The 22,155-nt window shown below is 45.1% G+C and overlaps 1 protein-coding gene across 1 annotated transcript; it reads left to right on the top strand.

Annotated features, from left to right (window-relative positions):
• Positions 1 to 674: 674 nt before the first annotated feature.
• Positions 675 to 21,920, top strand: TXNDC12 (thioredoxin domain containing 12). Its single transcript, XM_040978546.1, has 7 exons — positions 675 to 924; positions 7,775 to 7,835; positions 14,301 to 14,353; positions 16,429 to 16,502; positions 18,026 to 18,095; positions 18,769 to 18,852; positions 21,075 to 21,920. Exons 1-7 carry the CDS (start codon positions 828 to 830, stop codon positions 21,152 to 21,154), a joined length of 519 nt encoding a protein of 172 aa, XP_040834480.1. The 5' UTR covers positions 675 to 827; the 3' UTR covers positions 21,155 to 21,920.
• Positions 21,921 to 22,155: the final 235 nt, after the last annotated feature.

Genomic DNA, 22,155 nt, shown 5'->3' on the forward strand with positions numbered 1-22,155 from the left:
TGCAGAAAGGCGGGGCGGGGGGGGGGCGCGGAAATAGTCCGCTCATAACACAAATAGACTTCACCAGAGAAACGTGACACTTAAAATGCTGGCGGTGACTTATGTCCTGGTTCCCTAAGTCCACCGTGGTCAGTTTTGCAATCCGAAGCGCCAAGTTTCGTTTTCTTGGAGCTTGCATCAGCTGGTTGCACCATCTTCGAGTAGATCATGCAACAAGGGAGGAAGAGGTTCACAGCTGCTTCTGTAGTGGGAAAGGGCATGCCTGCCAGGCAGGAGACACGGAACCCGCCGAACGGATTTGCCAAGTCTTTTTAGAGGCCGGAATAGGAGCCTAGACAACCCGGTTTCCAGTTTTTACGGAGGGGGAAAGAGGCAACCTGCTCATTTCTGGGAACCGCAGCCCTGACCCACCCGTATTCTGCATTTGGAATATTCAGTGCAGCTTTTCTAGGCGGGCGGGGGGAGGGGCTAGCCTGGAGACGCCGCCAGCAACGGTTCTCCTGAACATCTTCCCGCCTGGGGCCTCGTTTTTCGTCACCGGACCCAAGACGTGCAGAACCCAGCGAAAGCTACTCGAGACTGAGAGCTACCCGCGCAACCTTTTGCGTGAACGGTACCTTTAAATTCACTCCTGCCCCTCTGGGGACCCCGAAGGCACCACCCACATCCGTCTAACATCACTTCCGTCGGAGTTTGGGGGAGAAAAAAAAAAACAATCTGGGAAGGCTAAGGGTTGAGTCGAGCGGCAGCCGAGGAGTGGCGGGTGCTGACTCGGGACTCAGCCCCTGCGTCTACTGAGCGCCGTGAGGTCCCGCGCATCTGCGACCATGGAGATGCCGGCTCGTCTAGGGGCCACCTGTTTGCTGGGCTTCAGTTTGCTGCTCCTCGTCACCTCTTCTGACGGCCACATTGGGCTTGGAAAGGGTCAGATCACGTTGTTACCTTGATTGCTCTCGGGCACCTACTCTGTATGGAACCCTCTTCTTTGCCCTAACGTCGTTCCCCTCTCTTGGGCCACTCCGGATCTCTCGTTAGGGTCCCCAAACGCTCCTGGAGTTTGAGGGTTTATTGGAGTAGGAAGTAGTGAGCGGTTCTGGGGAGTACCATGGGAAGTGGTGCTGTGAGGCCTCTCAATTCGTGGGTTGGAGGAAGGAAGAACCCTGAAACTAGGAAAAGCAAAAGAGGTCTGCATGCTTTATTGGCATGTGTCAGGTCCTCGGGAGCGGCCACCTTTCGACCTGTAAATGCGAACTCCCCTCGCTTGAAGTTAAAGCGTTATCACTGAGGAGTTGGGTGACCACCTCGTCCTCGCGCTGGGCACACAGCACTTGCACCACAGTAAGATGTGTCTCGTTGGAGGGTCACCCACACTTGTCTTTGATGTGATTCAGCCAGTGTGTCTTAAGAAACGACATCTGTTTTGAGATTTCAGTGATTTTGAATGGACGTCAGGATTGTGACTTCTCCCTGCCCCATTTCTGCATCTTCATTCCAAGCTAGCATGCTTTTCTCTTCATGAACTCTTCCTTAGTTGAAAATGGTTTGGCTGTGTAAGCTTAGGGTTTCTACTTTTCTAACCAGGTAAATTATAGCATGAATCTCCAATACCCTTCCATTTTCTTTTTGTATTGACTAGTTATATTGAGTAATATGCTATTGTTTTCAATATTTTTTTTCTTATCCTTCCTGTGTGCACACATGTTGGGGAAATGAGGTTGCATGTTTAGTCCGTTTGAATGCTGTCACACCTTCATTCAGTAAATAGTTCTTGGTCTGCCACGTTTCTGAAACTGTCCTGGCACAGGAGACACAGCTGTACAGAGAACAGATGAGGGTGCCGCTTCAGTGGACCCAGGAACAAAGTATTATACCAGACAGCTTCAGGTGGGGATAAGCGCTGGAAAGAGAATGCAGTGGAATAAGAAGTGGGAAAGCTGCAGGGGGAACAGGAATTATCTGAACTAGGAGTGCCAGGGAAGACATTCTTGAGAAAGCTATTTGTGGTATTTTGGTGGTGAAACTGCACCTGCAGGTGCCCTAGGCCAGAGATTTCAGTATTGATGTTCCTGTTTTAGAACAGACATGTATTTTCTAAAAATGTTGTGGACAGAAGACTATATATATGTATATATGATTTGTTTTTATTTGAAAGGCAGATTTACGGAGAGAAGAGAAAGACAGAACTTCTATCTGCTGGTTCACTCCCCAAATGGCTATAATGGGAGGAGCTCCCAGCTCTGAAACTGGCAGTCAGGAACTTCTTTCCTGTCTCCCAGGTTAGTGCAGAGGCCCAAAGACTTGAGCCATCCTCTGTTGCTTTCCTAGGCTAGAGTGGAGCAGACGGGACTAGAACCAGCACCCATATGGGATGCCGGCACTGCAAGGTGGAGGATTAGCCTGTTGGGTCACTGCACGAGCCCTAGAAGAATATAGTATTAAGTGTGTGAGTTTAGATGTGAGTTTGAATTTGTTGTGCCTCATCTGCAGATTGCTATAACTACCCCAAATCTTCAGCACATAATGTGCTCAGTTGCTATGTTAAGTATAAGCAATATCCAAAGGCACATAGTCAGTATCTATTCCTTGTTAGATGTTAGGTTCTGCATAATTATCCTAGTTAGTCTAGTTCCATAAGAAATCACTTAACCATTTAAAGGCAGAAAGAATACACAGGTGTCTCGTGAGTCTGTGGTAGGACTTTGCAGGAGGCACGGTGGGGAAGGCTTACTGTTCTTGGGCATGCTTGAGATCTGAGCTGAGCTGGTGATGTGGTCTTTTCTGCATAGGCACTTGTGGACTTCCTCACAGTGTGGCAACCTGACAGGCGTCAGTGCCACGTTAGAACAAGGTGGATATGTATGCTGTTTTTGTCCTCCAGCCTTCCAAGTTCCAAGGAGAAGGGATATTGACATTCCCATCTCCAGTGGGAGAGATGTTGATGTCACATTGTAAGGAGACTATATGTGGAAACAGGAGATGCTGTTGCAACCAGTTTTGGGAAGAAGTGGTGCCTACTAGAGTGAGTCGGGACCACTTCTGTCATGTTCATGCGCAGGAATATTTTGTCCAGAGAACAAATGAGTGGTAAGTATTATTGTTGTGCTTCCTGTCCTTTTTCAGCTTACCAGGACAAGTAAGATGACAATGATGAGACCACGTGCTAGGTGCTTTGGGCAGGGTCATACCAGATAACTAGGGGAGCAGAAGGAAGGGCAACCTGGCATAGAGGTGATGAAAATTTGATAAAAAACAAAAAAATAGAAAGCATTCAATATTGTGCCACATGCTTGGAAAATCTTTTGTAAGTGTTAAGTGCTATTATTTCTTCTCATAAAATTATATTTAATTATTCCTGAAAGGAATTAGTATTTCAACCTTTAGATACCTCTTTGGTATGGATTTTTGAAATTAATTATTATTAAAAGATTTATTGATTTGAATGATAGAGTTACACGGAGAGAGAGGGAGAGACAGAGAAATCTTTCATCCACTGGTTCACTTCCCAAATAGGTGCGATGGCCAGAGCTGGGCCAGGCTGCACTTAATCTTAGCCAAAAGACCAAAAAATGATTGGGCTAGGCAGATACCAGGAGCCAGGAACTCCATGTGAGTCTCCAACATGCTTCACAGGGACCCTAGCACTTGGGCCATCTTCTGCTGCTTTCCCAGGCGCATTAGTAGGGAGCTGGTTTCAGAAGTGGAGGAGCTGGGATACAAACTGGTGCCTGCTTAATACACTAAGACATGGCTCCAGCCTCAGTATTTTGCATTTGTGAAAATATTAAGTGGCTCTGTTTGGCTACAGGCAGACATTATTTAGTCTGTGTTATTCTACCCCTGTGGTACAATTTTCCCTGTTAGAGGTTTGGCCTTCAGCTCTGAAGTTGACCTTTTGTTATTTAACCAGCTGGGAGGAGGTGGATAATATTTGTCTGATGTTCTTATTTTAGACCGGTTAAAACAGTTGTAGGTTGAAAAACTTGGAAATTCTGATGTAAATATTTAGAACTTACTGCTTTTCTTCTCTAATCAGTGTTTTAGTGAAAGAGCTTCTGATGTAGAATGTTTAATTTATTTTGCAGATAACTGGCATGAATGGGCTCTGCAGGGGCCACTGTGGAAAGCTGGACTGTCTTCAGATGTTCTGTTGGATGGGTGTGATTATGGGTGGTTCCAGGAAGTTGATGGTTTTAATAATGAAGTAAACACTGTAGCCTTTTAAGCCATGTTTGAAAGGGAAAAAAAAGGATTTTACTTTCAATTTAAAAAAAAAAGATTTATTTGTTTTTATTGGAAAGAAAGACCTATAGATAGGATGAGAGTCAGAGAGGAAGATCTTCCATCTGAAGATTCACTCACCAAGTGGCCACAATGGCTGGAGCTGCGCCGATCCAAAACCAGGAGCCCGGATCCTCTTCCGGGTCTCCCACATGGGTGCAGGATCCCAAGCAATCCAATATGGTCTATGGACTTGACCTAACCAACTATGCCACAATGCCAGTGTGCAGATCTATTTGGTACTTGAGCCCTTGCCTGTGGTGACTTGTTTTCTGGTGTTTTGGGTATCCTGTGACTGAATCTCTGGCTCCTCTGGAGGCCTAAAGTAGAGGCTGCTTTGCTCTAGACAGGTTTGGTGTTTGCCTCTTCTGGAGCCTGGGAATACCACTGGCCTGGAATCACTCTGTTCTTTTTGAAGGGTTAGGTTGACATAAGGTTGCGTTTGCTTTCAGGGCCTTCTTGTTGCTCATTGCTCATTGTCTAGTTTTAGTTTACTTTGTGGAGAGATTACTGTGGGTACAGCGAGTCCATCCTAAAAATCTGATTTATCTAGGATGTCATTGTTTTGTGGATGGATAGTTAGTCATCAGGCATCCCCACAAAGCAGAATTCCGTTGTCTGTTTAGGTATTGATGAGTAGAGCGATGGTGCTCATGTGAGGCACCTTTCAGTTCCCCTGGGCATCCTCCTGAGTTCACTCTTCAGGGTTAGACTTTAGGTGCTTGGGGTGTGTCACAGTCCTTTTGCCAGCTCTCCATATTGTTGGGAATTTAAAATGATGCTGATTTGTTTGGATCCTACCTCTGTGTACTGGTTTGGATGGGCTTTTATTTCTCTGTGGTAGCCCTGATGAAACGTTCTTTGCATTTATTTCTGGGAAAGAAAGTTCTATGAGACAAGTGTAGGAACCAAAAAGGCACATAGGATTGGAGTTTCAATCCCAGTTTGGCTATTAAGCAGCTATGTGACCTGGTTATGTGACTTCTCAGAACCTCAAAAGTGTCGACCAAGAATTTGTTACCATTGAAGATTAGTACATCATTTGTTATGTACTAAACATGATGCTAAGTTTTTAACCTATGTTTTTTATAATATTCAGGAATAGTTTTATGAGATAGTTATCATACCCGTCTTAACTGTAGGAAACTGAGGCAACAGGAAGTTAAAGATCAAAGTGAATTTTTTTGTTGTTAATATTTATTTATTTGAAGGGCAGTGATACAAAGACAGGCAGAGAGAGACTTTCTGTCTTCTGATTCGCTCCCCAAATGAATGTGACAGCCAAAGCCAGGACCTAGAAACTCCATTGGGCCATCTTCTGCCTTCCCAGGCACATTCGCAGGAAGCTGGATCATAGACTGAGCAGCTGGAAATTGAATGGGCACTAAGTATGGGATGCCAGGGACACAAGAGGTGGCTTTACTACTGGGCTGCAGTGCTGGCCCCAAGGCCAGGTTTAAGTGAGGAAAAGCTTAAAGCATGCTGTGTACATATAAACAGGCCAGTAAATAGCAGGTAGCTTTATTATGATCACTAATGCTTTTTGGACACAAAGTCTTTTGTGGGATGTGGCCTAAATCAGATCCATCTGTCCAGTAATATTTTACTGAGTAGTTACTAAGGTCATGAGTATTGCTAAATACATAAGGATAATTGGGGCCAGCATTGAAGCTTAGTGAGCAAGCTTGTGCCTACAATGCTAACATCCCATACAGGCCCTGGCTCATGTCCCAGCTGTCCTACTTCCTATCCAGCTCCTGCCAATGCACCAAGCATAGTGGCAGAGGATGGTCCAAGAGCTTGGTCCCTGCCACTCATGTGGGAAACTTGGGTAAAGCTCCTGGCTTCAACCTGACCAGTGCTAGCCATTGCAGACATCTGGGAAATGAACCAGTAGACAAAAGATTCTTTTTTCCCCACCTCAGTCCCACTGTAACTCCTTCAAATAAATAAATTTTGTTTTTATTGGTAAGGCAGAGAAAAGGAGAGACAGAGAAAGATCATCCATCCACTGCTGGTTTGCTCCCCAAATGGCCGCAATGGCCATTTGGGTGAGCTGATCTGAAGCCAGGAGCCAGGAGATTCTTCCAAGTCTCCCATGCAGCTGCAGGGTCCCAAAGGTTTGAACCATCCTCTGTTGCTTTCCTAGGCCATAAGGAGAGAGCTGGATGGGAAGTGAAGCAGCCATATGGGATGCTAATGCTTACAGGTAGAGGATCAACAAATTAAGCCATTGTGCTAGCCCCAAAAAGTCTTTTTTAGAAAAAAAATATTTGGGAAATTTGATGGAGATGACTAATAGGGTCTGCCTTAGGGAATTTTCCTTGGACTAAGAGAGCTGGATCATATCCAGGAACATCTGTAATTCAGCCTGGAAAGTGCAGTAATGGTTTAAGGATTGAGTTTTTAGGGAGTCAGGCAAGATTTACCAAAGGAAATGCCCTCAGGAGGCCTATACATGAGGAGTAAGAATGAGAAAAGGCAGAAATAGTAGCAATTGTGAATGTCTGGAGAGAAGAAAGTATACACTACATGTAAAGAAGTCACAGTACCTTTGCTTGTAGGATCTTGGGAACCACGTGAAAATGAGGTTGTGGGGGGTGGCACCTGCCTCACCATGGCACAGGCTCCACTCTGACTGAACTGTGAGAACAGCAGCAATAGCTTAAAATCTATTATGTCATTTAATCATTTTTTTAAATATTTATTTTATTTTCATTACAAAGTCAGATATACAGAGAGGAGGAGAGACAGAGAAGAAGATCTTCCATCCGATGATTCACTCCCCAAGTGAGCACAATGGCCGGTGCTAAGCTGATCCGAAGCCAGGAGCCAGGAACTTCTTTCCGGGTCTCCCGCATGGGTAGAGTCCCAAGGCTTTGGGCTGTCCTCAACTGCTTTCCCAGGCCACAAGCAGGAAGTTGGATGGGAAGTGGAGCTGCTGGGATTAAAACTGGCACACATATGGGATTCTGGCGTGTTCAAGGTGAAGACTTTAGCCACTAGGCCACGCCGCTAGGCCCATGTGATTTAATCTTTATGCCAAGACTCAGAAGCAAGTTTTATTGTCTTGATTTTACAGAGGACAGCAAGATGAAGAATCAGGACTTCACAGACCCAGCTGTTTCGGTTACCACCTTCCACTGCTTATGATTAGCTACAACTGGATGAATGTTTACTCTTTGGAAAACTCTGATTCTTTCAATATTGTTGGCATACTCTGTGATCGTTTGCAAAGCATCTCATGTCATTGTTTAATCTCCTTAGAAATGATCGATTAGAATGGAGTTCTCTCACTTGACAGGGATGAGGCTTAAGATGCAGGATGTGGCGTCATCCCACACACCCAGAAAGCAGTGGAGCTAGGAGCTGACCAGAGGCCACACGGGAGGGTACCTTTTCCGTGGCTGTCTGTGAACGGGCCACGCTCACTTGTTTCTTGGGTCTGGGCTGTTTGTTCACTCTGTGGATGTTTACAGTGCTCTTTTCCTTCCAGGTTTTGGAGATCACATTCATTGGAGGACACTCGAGGACGGGAAGAGAGAAGCAGCTGCCAGGTACGATGCCGTTTATGCTGATAAAACCCTCCCTAGCTATCAACTTGGTGTTCAGGTAAAAGAGTTAGCCAGGGCAGCTGGCTGAATGGTTGCCTAGCAACAGCAGCAGCACTACTACTCGCTAACTTTGGCCAAGTGCTTCCTTTTTATACGGATTAACTCATTCAGTTCTCACAACAATTGAGTGTTCTTGTCACCTTCGTTTTAGAGTTGAGCGAGCGAAGGCACAGAGCAGGAAAGTAACTGGCCCACGATCACACAGCTTGGTAGGGCCAAGATTCAGTCACAGGCATGTGGACCTTGGAGGCTGCACTGTGAACCAGTGTACTGTACTGCCCACCAGACACTAGTTGAATGGTCTCAAGTCCTGAGGAGGTTTATGTAGCTTACACACAGATGTCTTAGTAGCTAAGGGGGAGAATCGTAATCATCACAGCGGCAGGGAGGGGGAAAGCAAAGTGCTGGTCTAAGTAGTTTGCACAAATTGGTTTAATCTTTCCAGCAACCTGTGACACCCTAACCCTATGACATCACTGTATGTGGGATTTTTATTTATTTTTATTGGAAAGACAGATTTACAGAGAGAAGCACAGACAAAAAGATCTTCTGTCTGCTGATTCACTCCCCAAATGGCTGCAACAGCCAAGTGTTGGTCAGGCTGAACCCAGGAGGCAGAAACTCCATGCTGATGTCCCATATGTGTGGCAGGAATCCCAGCACGTGGGCTATCTGCTGCTGCCTTCTGCCGCATTAGCAGGAAGCTGGATCAGAGAAGCACAGTGCCTGAGACATGAAGCAGACCTCTAACATGAGATATTTGGCCTTGCAAGCAGCAGCTTAGCTTGCTGAGACATAAAACAAGGGCGTTTGTTAGGGTTTGGGTTGGAAGAATGAGTTGAAGTATAGAAAAGTTACATAAACTGCCAGCACTAGTCAGTGGCAAAGCTAACTGAATGCTCTCTTACGCTGTACACTCTCTGTTACGCTGGCGTCCCACAGACGCATACTTGCACAGGTGTATTCACGCCCCTGCTCCTGGCAAGCCGTAGTGCATGTTGTTCCCAGAGCAGATCCTGTGGGTTCTGTGCCTCTGCACGAGCAGATCTCCGAAACTTAGCAAACAAGAATAAAGGATGCCTCCTCAAATTTCTTTGTTTCTTTTTTCATTTGAGAAGTAGAGAAAGAGACAAAGGGCGTTAATAGCCACAATCACATTCTTCAGATGCCTGCAATGGCTAGGGCTGGGCCAGGGTGATGGCAGAAGGGAGGAGCTTGATCCAGGTCTCCCAAGTGGATGACTCAACCATCACTGGCAGCTTTCCATCTTGTCATGTTGTGCAGTAGACGGGAAGCTGGGATCCAGGACAGAGTCAGGGCGCCACCCTCAGGCACTCCAAACACCTGCCCCGTAAGTTGGAATTTTTAGGTAAACAAGTACTTTTAAATATGTCCATGCACTATTTGGGAGATACTGATAGTAAAACAAACAAAACCTTTTTTATTGTTGTTTTTGTTTATCGGAGATAGACTAGGAGAAACGTGCCTTTCATGCTTTCGAGTTGTAAATCAAATGACAATTCCGGAGTCTTCAGTGATGTTTCTGGGCAGCTGGTTCTGCTCTTCTGTTCCTTCGTAGTCTAAGTTACATCTTGCCCATTATAGCATTTATTGCCGACTGTGGGGGACTGATTTTTCCCTCTCAACTCCTGGGTCTGTTGGGGGAAACTGTGTCATGTCCACCTCTGATGAATTTCTTGCTGTGGAGATGCAGAATGATGGAGATGGTAACAAAATAAACATTTTACAGGAGAGTGGGAGAACTCCCCAAATGTTGTTGCGGTATCTAAGGCTCATTACGGTTTTGTTAAATAAATAGATGGGCGTGCTGCTAAGCCGCAGAGAGATCACATTCTCCTGAGACCTGTGACTTGGGGCGTGCCTTTTCAGTGTGTGAGAAAGCTGGCCGGGCGCCTCCTTGGCAGGACGCTCCCGTTGCCGTAGAAACCGCAGGGTGGTCACGGGAGACAGGAAGTGCAGTGTGCACTTCCGGCTGACGTCGGAGCCGCGGGCCACCCGGAAGTTGTGGCCGGGGAGCGGCACATGGCCGCCGGCTGACGGGATGCCGCTGGTGGTGTTGTGCGGGCTTCCCGCCAGCGGCAAGAGCCGGCGTGCGGAGCAGCTGCGCGCGGCGCTGGCGGCCGAGGGCCGCGCGGTGCACGTGGTGGACGACGCCTCGGTGCTGGGGACCGAGGATGCGGCCGCGTACGGGGACTCGGCCCGCGAGAAGGCGCTGCGCGGCGCCCTGCGGGCCTCGGTGGAGCGGCATCTGAATCGCCACGACGTGGTCATCCTGGACTCGCTGAACCACATCAAGGGCTTCCGCTACGAGCTCTATTGCCTGGCGCGGGCGGCGCGCACCCCTCTCTGCCTGGTCTACTGCGTGCAGCCGGGGCGCGGCGGCCGGGCAGCCCCGGAGCCGGGAGCGGGGGTCCAGGGGAGTCGCAGCCGGGGCGTCCCGGGCAGCTGGCGGCCGCGCACCGAGGAGGTGAACGGGGGACCCAAGGCGGCGAGCTCCGGGCTGGACGTGCCGACGGAGCTCGAGGACACGCCGGCCCTCGGGAGCCCGGGGGCCGAGCCGTCCCCAGAGCCTGTGACCGGCGCCCTGGAGGACTTAGCTCTGCGGTTTGAAGCCCCCGACTCCCGGAACCGCTGGGACCGGCCCTTGTTCACCGTGGTGGGCTTGGAGGAGCCGTTGCCCTTGGCGGAGATCCAAGCCGCCCTGTTTGAGAACCGGGCCCCCCCACCCCATCAGTCCACGCAGTCCCAACCCCTCGCCTCCGGCAGCTTTCTGCACCAGCTGGATCAGGCCACCAGCCAGGTGTTGACCGGCCTGATGGAAGCGCAAAAGAGCGCCGTTCCCGGGGACTTGCTTACGCTTCCCGGCACCACGGAGCAGCTGCTGTTTACCCGGCCCTGGACTCTGGCCGAACTGAGTCGCCTCCGTCGCCAGTTTATTTCCTACACCAAAATGCATCCGAACCACGAGAACCTGCCCCAGCTGGCCAACATGTTTCTTCAGTACCTGAGCCGGAGCCTGCGCTAAGTCCAAGGGGACCAAGGGAGAAGCCTGGGTCCGATGGAGCGTGGGCTTTGCTCCGTTGCCAGGGTCTCGAAGCTTCTGACTGCCTGGCCCGGCCCGGCCCAAGGGAGTTGACAGGCACGCTGAGAATGAAGAACTAGCTGAGAGAATCCGCGCTCAGGTGGATAGCGTTGGTTCGAATCGGATTCTTGGGGATGGCTCAGACAGCTGACCTGCTGCACCTGCCATGTGGGAGTGCCGACTGGATCATTGAGATTTTGAACAGAAACTGAAGCACAGACAGATCTGTGTCTACACTGCTGTTTCCTTCATGCAGTTTTTAAATTCTATACTTGCTTTTCACTAGTTTCTATCTTCACACTGGGTTCAAAGTTGAATCCATTGGTTTCTATCCTTAGGAAGCTTTGGTTTTTGTGAACATGGAACTAAATTATTTCTTTTAATAAAAATATTTGAAAGTAGAGCGTTGTAATAACCGTTCCACGTGGTGTTTAACCTAATGTAGTAGTTGGATGGGCTGTAGTGTTATATGCATTTAATGGGAGTCGAATTTGCTTGTTCTTTCTTATAGCTATTATGTTTAGACAACTCCTGTGCCGCATTTCCAAGCACATGTTTGAGTCACTTGGATTCATTGGGCAAATAGTAGGTACCTGTTTTACCAGTGCCTGTGATTTTCAAAGACAAATTAGGTACTGTTTGCCTTTAAGAAATTGTTAAGCGAAAAACAGACCAAGTAAATGGATGATGTGGGATTACAGGGGCAGGTGGTGAAAGGATGCTGACTGGGAGCCCAGTCGGGAGAAGGATCATCTGTCCGGGAGGTGTTTTGGGAGCACCGTACGCAAATAACCAATATGTGAGCAATTGCTTTATAACGATGGTTAGCCGGGTCAAGTAGTAAATATTCAAACTGTACGCAGCATAGCATGTTGGTAGTGTAGAAACAGACAAATGAGAAATGTGTGCTAAAACCATGGACACCGAAATGTGGGCAATATTTAGTAAGTCTAACGTGTCACAAAATATTCTTTAAATTTGCTTTTCAATTATTGAAAAATAAATAAAATACTTTAAGGGCCACCGAATAGGAGACGGGGAACTAGCTGCATTTGGCTTACAAAATCCAGTCCCTGCTCTAGAAGGATGGATGTGACCGGCACAGGAGGAAGGAAGCAGTATGGCATTCTAATGTATGCGTGCTGTTAAGAAGTGGGGCGGATGCCCGTCTTGATCAGTGGTGAGTGCTGATCGGGTGATCTGGACCACCTTATGTTTCCAATAGGCAAGAGAAGATTTATATGTGAAACAGAGGTATGCACAGTCTACCTCAAGAGATTTTTCCAACCTTTATTTTAAGCTGTTTGATGATTGATTGGATTGGGAACAACCTTGGGATTATGAATTGTCCAGGTTTGGGTTTGTTTAAAAATGTATTTATATTGGGAAGGCAGATTTACAGAGAGAATCTTCCATCCACTGGTTCACTCCCCAAGCGGCCACAACAGCCAGAACTGAGCCAGTTTGAAGCCAGGAGCCAGGAACTTCTGGGTCTCCTGTGGGGGTACAGGATCCCAAAGGCTTTGGACCATCCTCTACTGCTTTTCCAGGCCACCAGCAGAGACACAACATGGTGCCCATATGGGATCTTGGCAGAGCAAGTACTTTAGCTGCAAAGCTGCTGTTCCATGCCCTGTTTTTGTTTTCCTGTTTTTGTTTATAAGAGAAAATGCCTGTTGAGCTCTAGGAGAGAATTGACAGGCGGGTCAGGGAAAGGAAGCAGTAGGCACATCTTGTTCTGTCACAGCTTCTGTATCTGCATTTAAAAAAATAATTTATTTGAAAGGCAGAGATAGAGAAGGGGAAAGGCAGAGAAAGAGGGGTCCTCCATCCACTGGTTCACTCCCCAGATGGCCACAATGGCCAGGGCTGGGTTGGGCCTAAGCCAGGAGCCAGGTGCTTCTTTGTGTAGTGGAGAAGGCCAGTGGCTACCAATGTTAGCTTGTTTGCTTTGAGAGCTTGGGACCCTTGAGTGGGTGCAGAGAACCAGGCATTTCTGCCATCTTCTACTTCCTCAGGTGTGTTAGCAGGGATCAGAAATGAAGCAGCAAAGGCTTGAACCGGCACCCATGTAGGATGCTGGTGTCACAGGCAATGGCTTTTCTTGCTGTACCACAATGTCAGCCCTCTGGATTGACATTCTAAATTAAAGTAATGCAATATTGGTATTGGAATTAGACTTTTGAGTTAGCTAGTAAGTGACAGAAGCAAGGTAGCTAAATATTTAATCTTGTGAGGGTCACATACTTCTATTTTGAGATCATTAAATATACCTATTGTAGGGTTCTAAGAATTCAAATGAGATCATACGTATAAGCATATAGCACAATAAATACACTCTGGTATGGTTAGCTAAATCCCACTACCCACTTAAACTTTCCTTGCTTGTTAGGGTTACAAGCTTGTATAGGTACTAGAGGAATCTGTCCATCCCAGATTTCGAAAAGGCCTAAGGTGTGGTAGCTGAGTAACTCAATACTTGTTAGATCACTTGTATATAGAAAAGTGCCCAGCCTGTATTAAATGCTTTGTAAGTATTTGCTATCCATAATAGTCAATGTCTCGGGCAGTGGATATGGAGATAGCTATGAGCTCTTGGGAAGGTCGAAGCCAAGGGAAGGAAGGTGGTTGTAGACAGAAGTGCAGTTGTAGTTTTTGTACAATGTATGGTGATGCAAGAGGGTGTGCGATAGAGAAAGCCAGTGGCTGCCTACATTGACAACTTTGCCTTCAGAGCTTGGGACCTCATCTAGCCAATCCAGGTTATGCTGCTCATTGTTTTAACAACAAAACAAATGTATACTTTTCCTTCCTTGGTTATGAAACTTTAATTGTAGAAAAACTAGAAAATATAAAAGTATAAGGAAAAGCTTATAGTTCCATCATCTACAGATAATATTGAATTGCTTTCTCTCTATAATTAAAACTAGAATAGAGATTTAATTTTACATTTAGGCATTTTATTTAATATAACAATGAAAGATTTTCAAATTCTTTAGTAATGGTCTAAAGTGTTAAACATTTTAAAATAGTGTAATTTGATGTTTTCCTTCTTTTCCACAATATTTTCTTAGTTTTACAGCCATACTTTGCAAACTTTGCGGAATTGTCAGAGTTTACCCATAATTTTGTTGTGATATAATTTGTTACTGAATATTTAGATTTTGTTGTAAACTTCATCCCTGTTGAAGTCATTCTGCATGTCTGTACGTTAATCTTTGTTCCCATGAACTGGTTGTTTATTATTAGAGATTGTTTCAAAAAGAATGACCAGATTATAATGTCTTTGTTGTGCTGTTTTTAAGTGGATTGCCCCTGATGGTGATTATCCATAAGTCATGGTGTGGAGCTTGCAAAGGTAAGTGTGAGTGCTCAGTCTATAATGAAACTTCAGATGTGTTGCCAGTTGTTCATATTTAACAAATATTAGCACCAACTTTTTAGAGCCTAGCCCTTGTGATTGTTTTAAGGAATACCGAAGGAAGAGGGGAGTCATCAAAAAGTCATGCCAAAAAATGCATATTATGAAAAAACTGTATAGATTTAAACTTTTGTGCAACCAAAATAATCTTTTTCTCTGTTCTCTCACTCTGTCCATCTCTGAAAGAGAGTCCCTATTCATTTACCCTCCCAAACCTCCTGTAGTTGGGGCTGGAGCCAAAAGCTGAGGTGGCAATTCAGGTTTCCCAAGCAGTTGAAACGAACCAAATTACTTGAACCATTCTCATGTTGTTAAAAGCTGGAATCAGGAGCTAGAGCTAGGATTCAAACCAGGCATGCTGATGTGTGAGTTTGGAGTATTCTCCACTAGGCTAAGCACCTAACGCTGAATTTACCTCTCAGGTCACATCTGCAGGCCTACATTGACCATGGATGGGCCACACTAAAACCAGGAGACAGGAACCCAATCCACGTTCCTCACCTGGTTAACATCACCTTCCGCCTTCCTTGCAGAGTAAGCATTAGCAAGAAGCTAGAATCAGTAGTTCAGCAGAGAATTTAGTCCAGGGACTTCATAACGGGATAGCATAACAGATCCCAAACAACATCTTAAAACCTAGGCTCATACCCTGAACTTTTAAGTCTGTTTTCTGTGAACTTTTTGAACATTTCACACAACAAAATCTTTTACCTTAATCAAATCAACAGTTAGTTTTGCAGGGAGCTTAGAGAATGGGTTGATTAAGAGTTATATACAGGATGGATTTAAGTAATAAAATAAAGGAAGCTGAAAACCATACAGTGAGAGACTTGACCCATGGTTAAGGAAATCTTCCTGGAGGAAATTGGAAGCAAATGATCCAAGGTGGTTTGTGCTGGTGTAGCTATAACACCTGTGCTTTCCCCAGGCAGATTTTTTTCTTTTCTTTGGTTTGCTACACTTAATAAAAATCCTAGTTGGAAAAGAAGTATAATTAGTGTATATAATTAACGTCATAATATGTATGTAGCAGAATGTTGTTACTCTATTTTCTATTATTGGAAGTTACTAAAATGTAGCTGTAAAAATAAGAAAAATAAAAGGGAGGTGGCCACTTATGGTGATGTTGCAAGGCTAGTCCTATGTCTGTGACTCCACCATCCCCTATAGGCACAGATTCCTGTCCTGGCTGCTCCACTTCTGATCAGACTCTCTTCTCATGGCCTAGGAAAGCAGCAGAGGATGTGTCCAGTGAGCTGTCCTTGACTGCCTTCTCAGGCCACAAGCAGGGAGCTGGATGGGAAGCAGGACTGCCGGAATTAAAACTGGTGCCCCTATGGGATCCCAGGATGTGCAAGGCGAGGACTTTAGCCTCTAAGCTAGTCTACTGTGTTGGCCCAAATAAATAAATCAAAGTAAAACTAATAGTAATGCTTTCATTCATTCATGTGCCATTATCTTTTTAAAATTGTTTTCCACCATATAGTTTTGTAGGTGTGCAAAACTTCACTCTTACCTTCCTCCCTCTTTTCCCCCCACCATTTTTTTTTCTGAACATTATCACAATAGTATAGTTCCTTAGCACAAGTTATATGTTTACTTTCCTATCATGATGTAAGCATAGGGAAAGGTAGAAAACCTAGAAGTGTATTTATAAATTTCACTTGGAGTCCTACTTTCATTTGGAAGTAGGAGACGCATACTGCCTAGTACCATAACTTCCTGGAATACTAATTCCTTGTACAGTTTATCTCATCCTTATTTTATAAATGAGGTAGAAATTTCAGAGGGAGGAAGTCTCACAAAGTCTTACAGATAGCCAAATAAATAAATGGTAGAATTAGGACCAAAATTCAGCTGTCTTTTTTTTTGGGGGGGGGTAGGTTTTGGTTATATAAATCAATTTAGCAAATGTCTGTACTACCAAAAAATAGTGATGCTTAATACTTACTAGGGTTGGATGTAACAGTGATGTTTTCTTCTATCCCAAAATCTTTTTTTTCTCCTCCTAGCTTTAAAGCCCAAATTTGCAGAATCTACAGAAATTTCAGAACTCTCTCATAATTTTGTCATGGTAAATCTTGAGGTAAGACTGAGGGTTTTTCCTCTCTGCTATGATTTTGAGACTTCTATTTTAGAATTTGCATCATTAATAGTAGAAAACACTACTTAGCAGAGCTGGCTCTTCCTATCTGTGTGTTTTCCTCGACCTCTGGTGGTCAGGCTTGCATCAGATGCGTTAGGGAACCATCCAGAATCTACTCTGGGAGGAGATAGGGAAGGAGACATTGAATGAGTTCAGTTTTAGGTCCTTTTCTCCCTTAGTTTATGGTTTGACATGTTTTACGTCTTAGCTGCAGTAAAGCTATAATCATGTGTTCAGGCCACAACTGCGTGCACAATGTGGTTGATCTGAATAGTTACTTTGTGCAGGGTTTATATGTGTAATTATTTCCTTGTGAGGTATGTTTCGAATACTTCTTGAAGACTTTATGAAGTTTAGAATCCCAGGTTATAGAATATCAAATCTCAGAAGGGATTTTTAAAATGGTACTCTTCCCACTTTAAGGGGAAATCATCTTAGGCCCGAAGGAGATAATGTGATTGATCAAATCATAAGAATGTAGTAAGTGATAAAAATAGGTACTGTTAACCAGCTGGGCTTTGTTTGAGGTCATTTTGTTTAAGTGAGGGATTCTCAGATGCTTTATGATAGTTCCAGTCAAAAGTTTCTGTAAGATAATGTTTACCTAAACATAGGACTGGAAATCTCCTGAACATGTTAACAATTAATACTGAGAAACCTAAGGGATTTCTATAGAGCTGATGGTTGGCCTGAACACCAATATAACTCACCAAGGCAAAATTATATCAGTCTGAAGAAATGACTCCCACTTCACCCCTGAAATGGGGTGTCTATTTCCCACGTACGTGAACTGCTAATTACCTCTGTGGTAAATTAGAATCCTTCTCAGAAGATAGAAATAACATTCTCCAACTTCAGAAACTTCTTAAAAATAAAAACTGATTATGTTTATATCTCCAAGGAGGACTGAAACTCTGCAATTACAGCTAAAATGCCAGTTTCATTCGTTTTTGGGTTCAAGAAATACTGTGTGCAGGTTATTAATGTAGGTGCTAGGACTATGGCACTGAACAAAGCAGATACAGTCATTCACTGAAATAACATTCTAGTGAGGAGAGACATAAACAAAAATGATGGTGATAAATGCTAGAAATAAAGGGTGGTGGGGATAGTTTCCCATTTTAAATAGGAGAAAGGGCTGCAGGGGGCAAGGGTCGGTCTGCAGCAGAAAGAGGAGTAAGCGTGTTGATAACAGGGGAGGGATGTCCAGGCTGAGGGTGAGAGCAAACCCAGACACCTTTAGGAGCACGTCTGGCTTGCTGGATGACAGCATTGGCAAACTTGTTTGTTAAAGAAGACTGACCTGCAGGTGCTCCACAGAGTTAGAGAAATGCCCAGGAGGCAGAGCATGTATGGCAACCACAGCCTGAGGTTTTGCTCTGAGAGCCTCTAGAAGGCACCGACAGGTTTTTAGGCACAGAAATGATATGAGCTAACTTAAGACTTGTGTTTGATCTTCATAGGATGAAGAGGAACCCAAAGATGAAGATTTCAGCCCTGATGGGGGTTATATTCCACGAATCTTGTTCCTAGGTAAGGTGCAAGATGTTCAGATGGGGATCCATGATATGGTGAACAAAGAAATGACTGAAGCCCCTTACTCCATGTAGTGAAACTACTGAGATGCCCAAACCAAAACCAGCCAGCCAGTGTGTCGGGAGAGTTGGAGGTTTGGAATGCAAGGTTGAGGAAATCTTCTGCATTAGCCAAGTGCCAGGAATTGGGCCTTGCATATGCTCATTCAGCCACTGTCTGAGCATCTGAGTACTCTAGGGCCAGAGATTAACCATCATTCCCACTCTCAACTCCACAGTGCAGTTGAGGCAGTATAACCAGACAAATGTCTTTCCACAATAGTGTTTTAGTAGTTATTTAATGACAACATAATCTTTGCTTTGCATCCTGCCAGGTTATCTGTAGACGATAAAAATAAACATGTTGATCTGACCGTCATCAAGCAGGGGAACATGCCAGGAAAAGTCAACAGCATGTACCAAACTCTAGGGGTGGGGAAGTATATGCCGTGTTTGGTGAATGGCAAGGAAGTCCTTGTAACTCCAGCCTGAAAGGCAGGGGTTCAGATGGTGGGATGATAGGCTTCAAGGATGGCCAGGTGTGATTTACCAGAGGGCCTAGTAAGCCATGTAGTGTTTGAAGTAGTTCTGCTGTAATTACTGCAACCTCTGTGCTATCTTCTCTCCTATAGATCCCAGTGGCAAGGTGCGTCCCGAGATCATCAATGAAAGCGGAAACCCAAGTTACAAGTATTTCTATGTCAGTGCTGAGCAAGGTACAGTAAAGGAAAAGAGGGCTGGCAGACTATATCATCTGGCCTTTATGGGCTAGTGGATTTGCTTTCTGATACTTATAGAGCCCAGCTCAACCTAGGATGCTAGTGCAGGGCCACCAATCAATTGTTTGCCCACATGCCTGCTCTTCTTGAAATTAAACCCATAAGAGGGATATTCGAAGATAGAAGAGCTCATTTGCAGTGTACCTAAGATCCTTCAACCAGATTTTGCTTGTTTGCCTGAGACCTGGGTGCAGGGATCCAATTAGTTGAGCCATCATCTACTGCCTCCCAAAGTCTGTACACGCAGGATGCTGGAACTGAGAGCCAGAGTTAAGACTTGAACCCAACTACCCTGATGTGGAATGCAGAAATCTCAACCTGCAGCTTAACCACTTGTTCCAAATACCTTCCCTGTCCATGGCCTATTGGAAATATCTTCTTATAATTGATAGTGGTTGTGACTTTCCTGTTCAGAGAAGACCATGAGTTCTTCCAGCATGTATATACACACACACCACAGAAAATGAAATAAAAGCAACATTCATCCAGAACACATAGTAGAGGTGGTATTCACTCCCCTTAGTGTCCCATGAACATCTGCAATCTGTTACGGGCGTGGCAGGCATCTGACTTGGCAGTTAAAGCATCACTTGGGATGGCTGCATCCCATATGGAAGGTCCTGGGTTTGAGACCTGTCCCTACTTCCAACTACAGCTTCTGCTATTTTGCGCACTAGGAGGCTGCAGGTAATGGCTCAGATAGTTGAGCTGTGGGCTTCAATTCTGGCCTGGTCCAGTCTAAGCTGTCGTGAGTATCTGGGGATGAATCAGGAGATGGGCGTGCACCTTGTCTTTAAGCTAAATCAATAACTAATGTCTATGACTGGGGATTTCTTTTCTTTCTTTTTTTTTTTCTTTATTTAACATTCTTTACATAGTTAATTAGGGTAAAAAGGTTCAATGGCTACAGCAAAGTGGGTAAGACTATTATTTCCACATTTGTTTTTCTATATCTGGGGCAAAGGGGGAGGTAAAGGGAGAAGCCCCACCCAGTCTCCCACTCATCATCCCAGGTCCCTGATGCTCCGAGGGTCTTGCTCAAGTTGTTTTGATAGTTCAACAGTTATGAATTTCTGCCAATCCTGCCATTCCAGTCACGATGAGGTCACTAAAGAATCCTCTGATTGACACAGTTCATCTTAGAGTCTATATTTGCCCAGTTTTTCACTGCCTACATATGGCTGGGGCAATTGATTTGTTCTGTCTTCTGTTTTTTCATGGTTAGGGTTCTGAGTCGGCAGTTCGATTGAGGGGATCCCTAAAGAAACTTATGTCTGAGGTGTTCCCAGACCAGGTTCTTGTGTGTACTAGCAAGTACAGGGCCTGGTACAGTCCATTGCACCAATCAGCTTACGCACATGTTGGTCATTGCACTTGCTGGGTTGGTTCTGTTTTCAGCCCTGACTTCCACTGGAACCAATGGGTGTTGCAATCCAGCCTGATTCTGCCCAGCACATACTTGGCTCTCACATAAACCAGTGGGAGCTGCAGCCTAGTGGGAGTGACCCACAATAACCCCCACCAGGCCTGCCCCCTATCCTGGTTCCCTTGCTTGCCAGTATGTGCAACAGACTAGTCCAGTCTGTCCCACATCCCATTTAGCTCTCATACATGTCAATGGGCATTGAAGCCTGGTTCAACCCAACCGGCTCCACTATCCAGCCCACACACATTGCTGTTGGGTGTCTTTCTGTCTAGCCACCCCTGGCCCTGTTCTGGTTTCCGTGCTCTTCAGTGGGAGTGATCACTCAAGAGGGAGGAGCCCATTATCTCCCTACTAGGCCACTCCCACTCCCAGATTGTACACTCTCCGGTGGTTTTGCAGTTTAACTTGACAGAATTAGCCAACAGGGGATTTCTAACCCTGTAGGATCTGCTAACTGTAACTGCTAACCTTGTAAGACTCCCTATAATTTCTTAAACATTTTTATTACCATTCTTCTCTTTCAGTTTTCATAATAATCCTGTGTGAAGGAACTAGCATCTCATTTTATAGATGAGAAAACAAATTCAAAGAGATAAATGACTTGCTAGGATGAAAATCCAGGTCCAAATCTGGTCTTCTCACAATTCTCCCAACATTTGAAAGTACATAGCAAATGTCCAATGTCACATATTAAAGACCTGCATCATACACCTTTTTTCTCTTTGTTTGACAGTTGTTCAGGGGATGAAGGAAGCTCAGGAAAGGCTGACCGGTGATGCTTTCAGAGAGAAACGTCTTGAAGATGAGTTGTAACACGTGTGTATATAAAGCCCTTCTTCCATTGAAGTGAACGTTTTGGAAAGAAGGCAGCAGGGATGGGAGCATTGAAGACTCAACCCAGAACAACGAAACCAACCAGAAAGCCTTGCTCCCAGTATGGAAGGATTCTGCCGATTGAAGCTGGCCTCCACAGCGTGGCCAACTTCCTTCTGCTTCCTCTCACCCAAATGTTGATTTGTTGTTGAATGTAAAAAATGAAACCTTTTGACAGAAACCTTGAGCCACTTGGAAGTTCACTCTTCACACTGCAGTATTTGTGTCCTTTACCATTTCCTCCCACTAGACTCACCTTGAGGGTAAATGGAGATCAGTAATGTCTTTTCTATGATGTAAAAATTGCAGAAACAGGTTCTCAATTTTTGTAAACAAAGTGATAAATATTTAGTGCAGATCATTAATTCTATGTCCTGCTGAGAAGACCAGCCTGATGTTTCCCCCACTACCACCCTTTTTCTCCTGGAATAACCTTGGGCTTTTTCCTGAATCCCTGCATTCCTTTTCCCCTTCTGCCCGGGCTGCCCTGATGCACGCATGTGCGTGTAGGAATGGCTGTGTGCTTGGAGTCAGCCCTAGCTGGAAGCATGCTTTCCCCTGTTACTGTTGGAGAAATGCAAACCTTAAAGCCCTGGGTAGAGCCATTTTTGTCAAGTCATCAACTGTATTTTTGTACTGGACTTAACAACAACAAAAAAATAAAGTATTAATTATTCCATTAAACTTTAATAAAACTTTAAGAGAATCTGTTCTTTTATGGTCGTTTATTATTGGAAGGAGGGATTGACATCACTTCAAGGGGACTCTTCCTGGGCCTTTGGCTCCTGCATTCAAATGAACTCCAGGACTCATCTCCTAATTTTTAAATATTTTCTTATTTATTATTCTTAGAGTCAGAGAGAGAGGCCTTCTGTATGTTGGTTCACTCCCACACTGGCCAGGCTAGGCCAGGCTGAAGTTAGGAGCCTCCAGGAGTCTCA

Source organism: Ochotona curzoniae, unplaced genomic scaffold (genome assembly GCF_017591425.1).
Source record: "Ochotona curzoniae isolate NIBS_2020 unplaced genomic scaffold, NIBS_Ocur_1.0 contig_291, whole genome shotgun sequence".
Lineage (NCBI taxonomy): Eukaryota > Metazoa > Chordata > Mammalia > Lagomorpha > Ochotonidae > Ochotona > Ochotona curzoniae.

Bases quoted from the DNA above. Each gene is read 5' to 3' on its own strand.
- TXNDC12 (XM_040978546.1), top strand. From the start codon at position 828: ATGGAGATGCCGGCTCGTCTAGGGGCCACCTGTTTGCTGGGCTTCAGT. The intron at 7,836-14,300 runs GTACGATGCCGT...GCTGTTTTTAAG, and splicing joins AAGAGAGAAGCAGCTGCCAG to TGGATTGCCCCTGATGGTGA. The intron at 14,354-16,428 runs GTAAGTGTGAGT...TTCTCCTCCTAG, and splicing joins ATGGTGTGGAGCTTGCAAAG to CTTTAAAGCCCAAATTTGCA.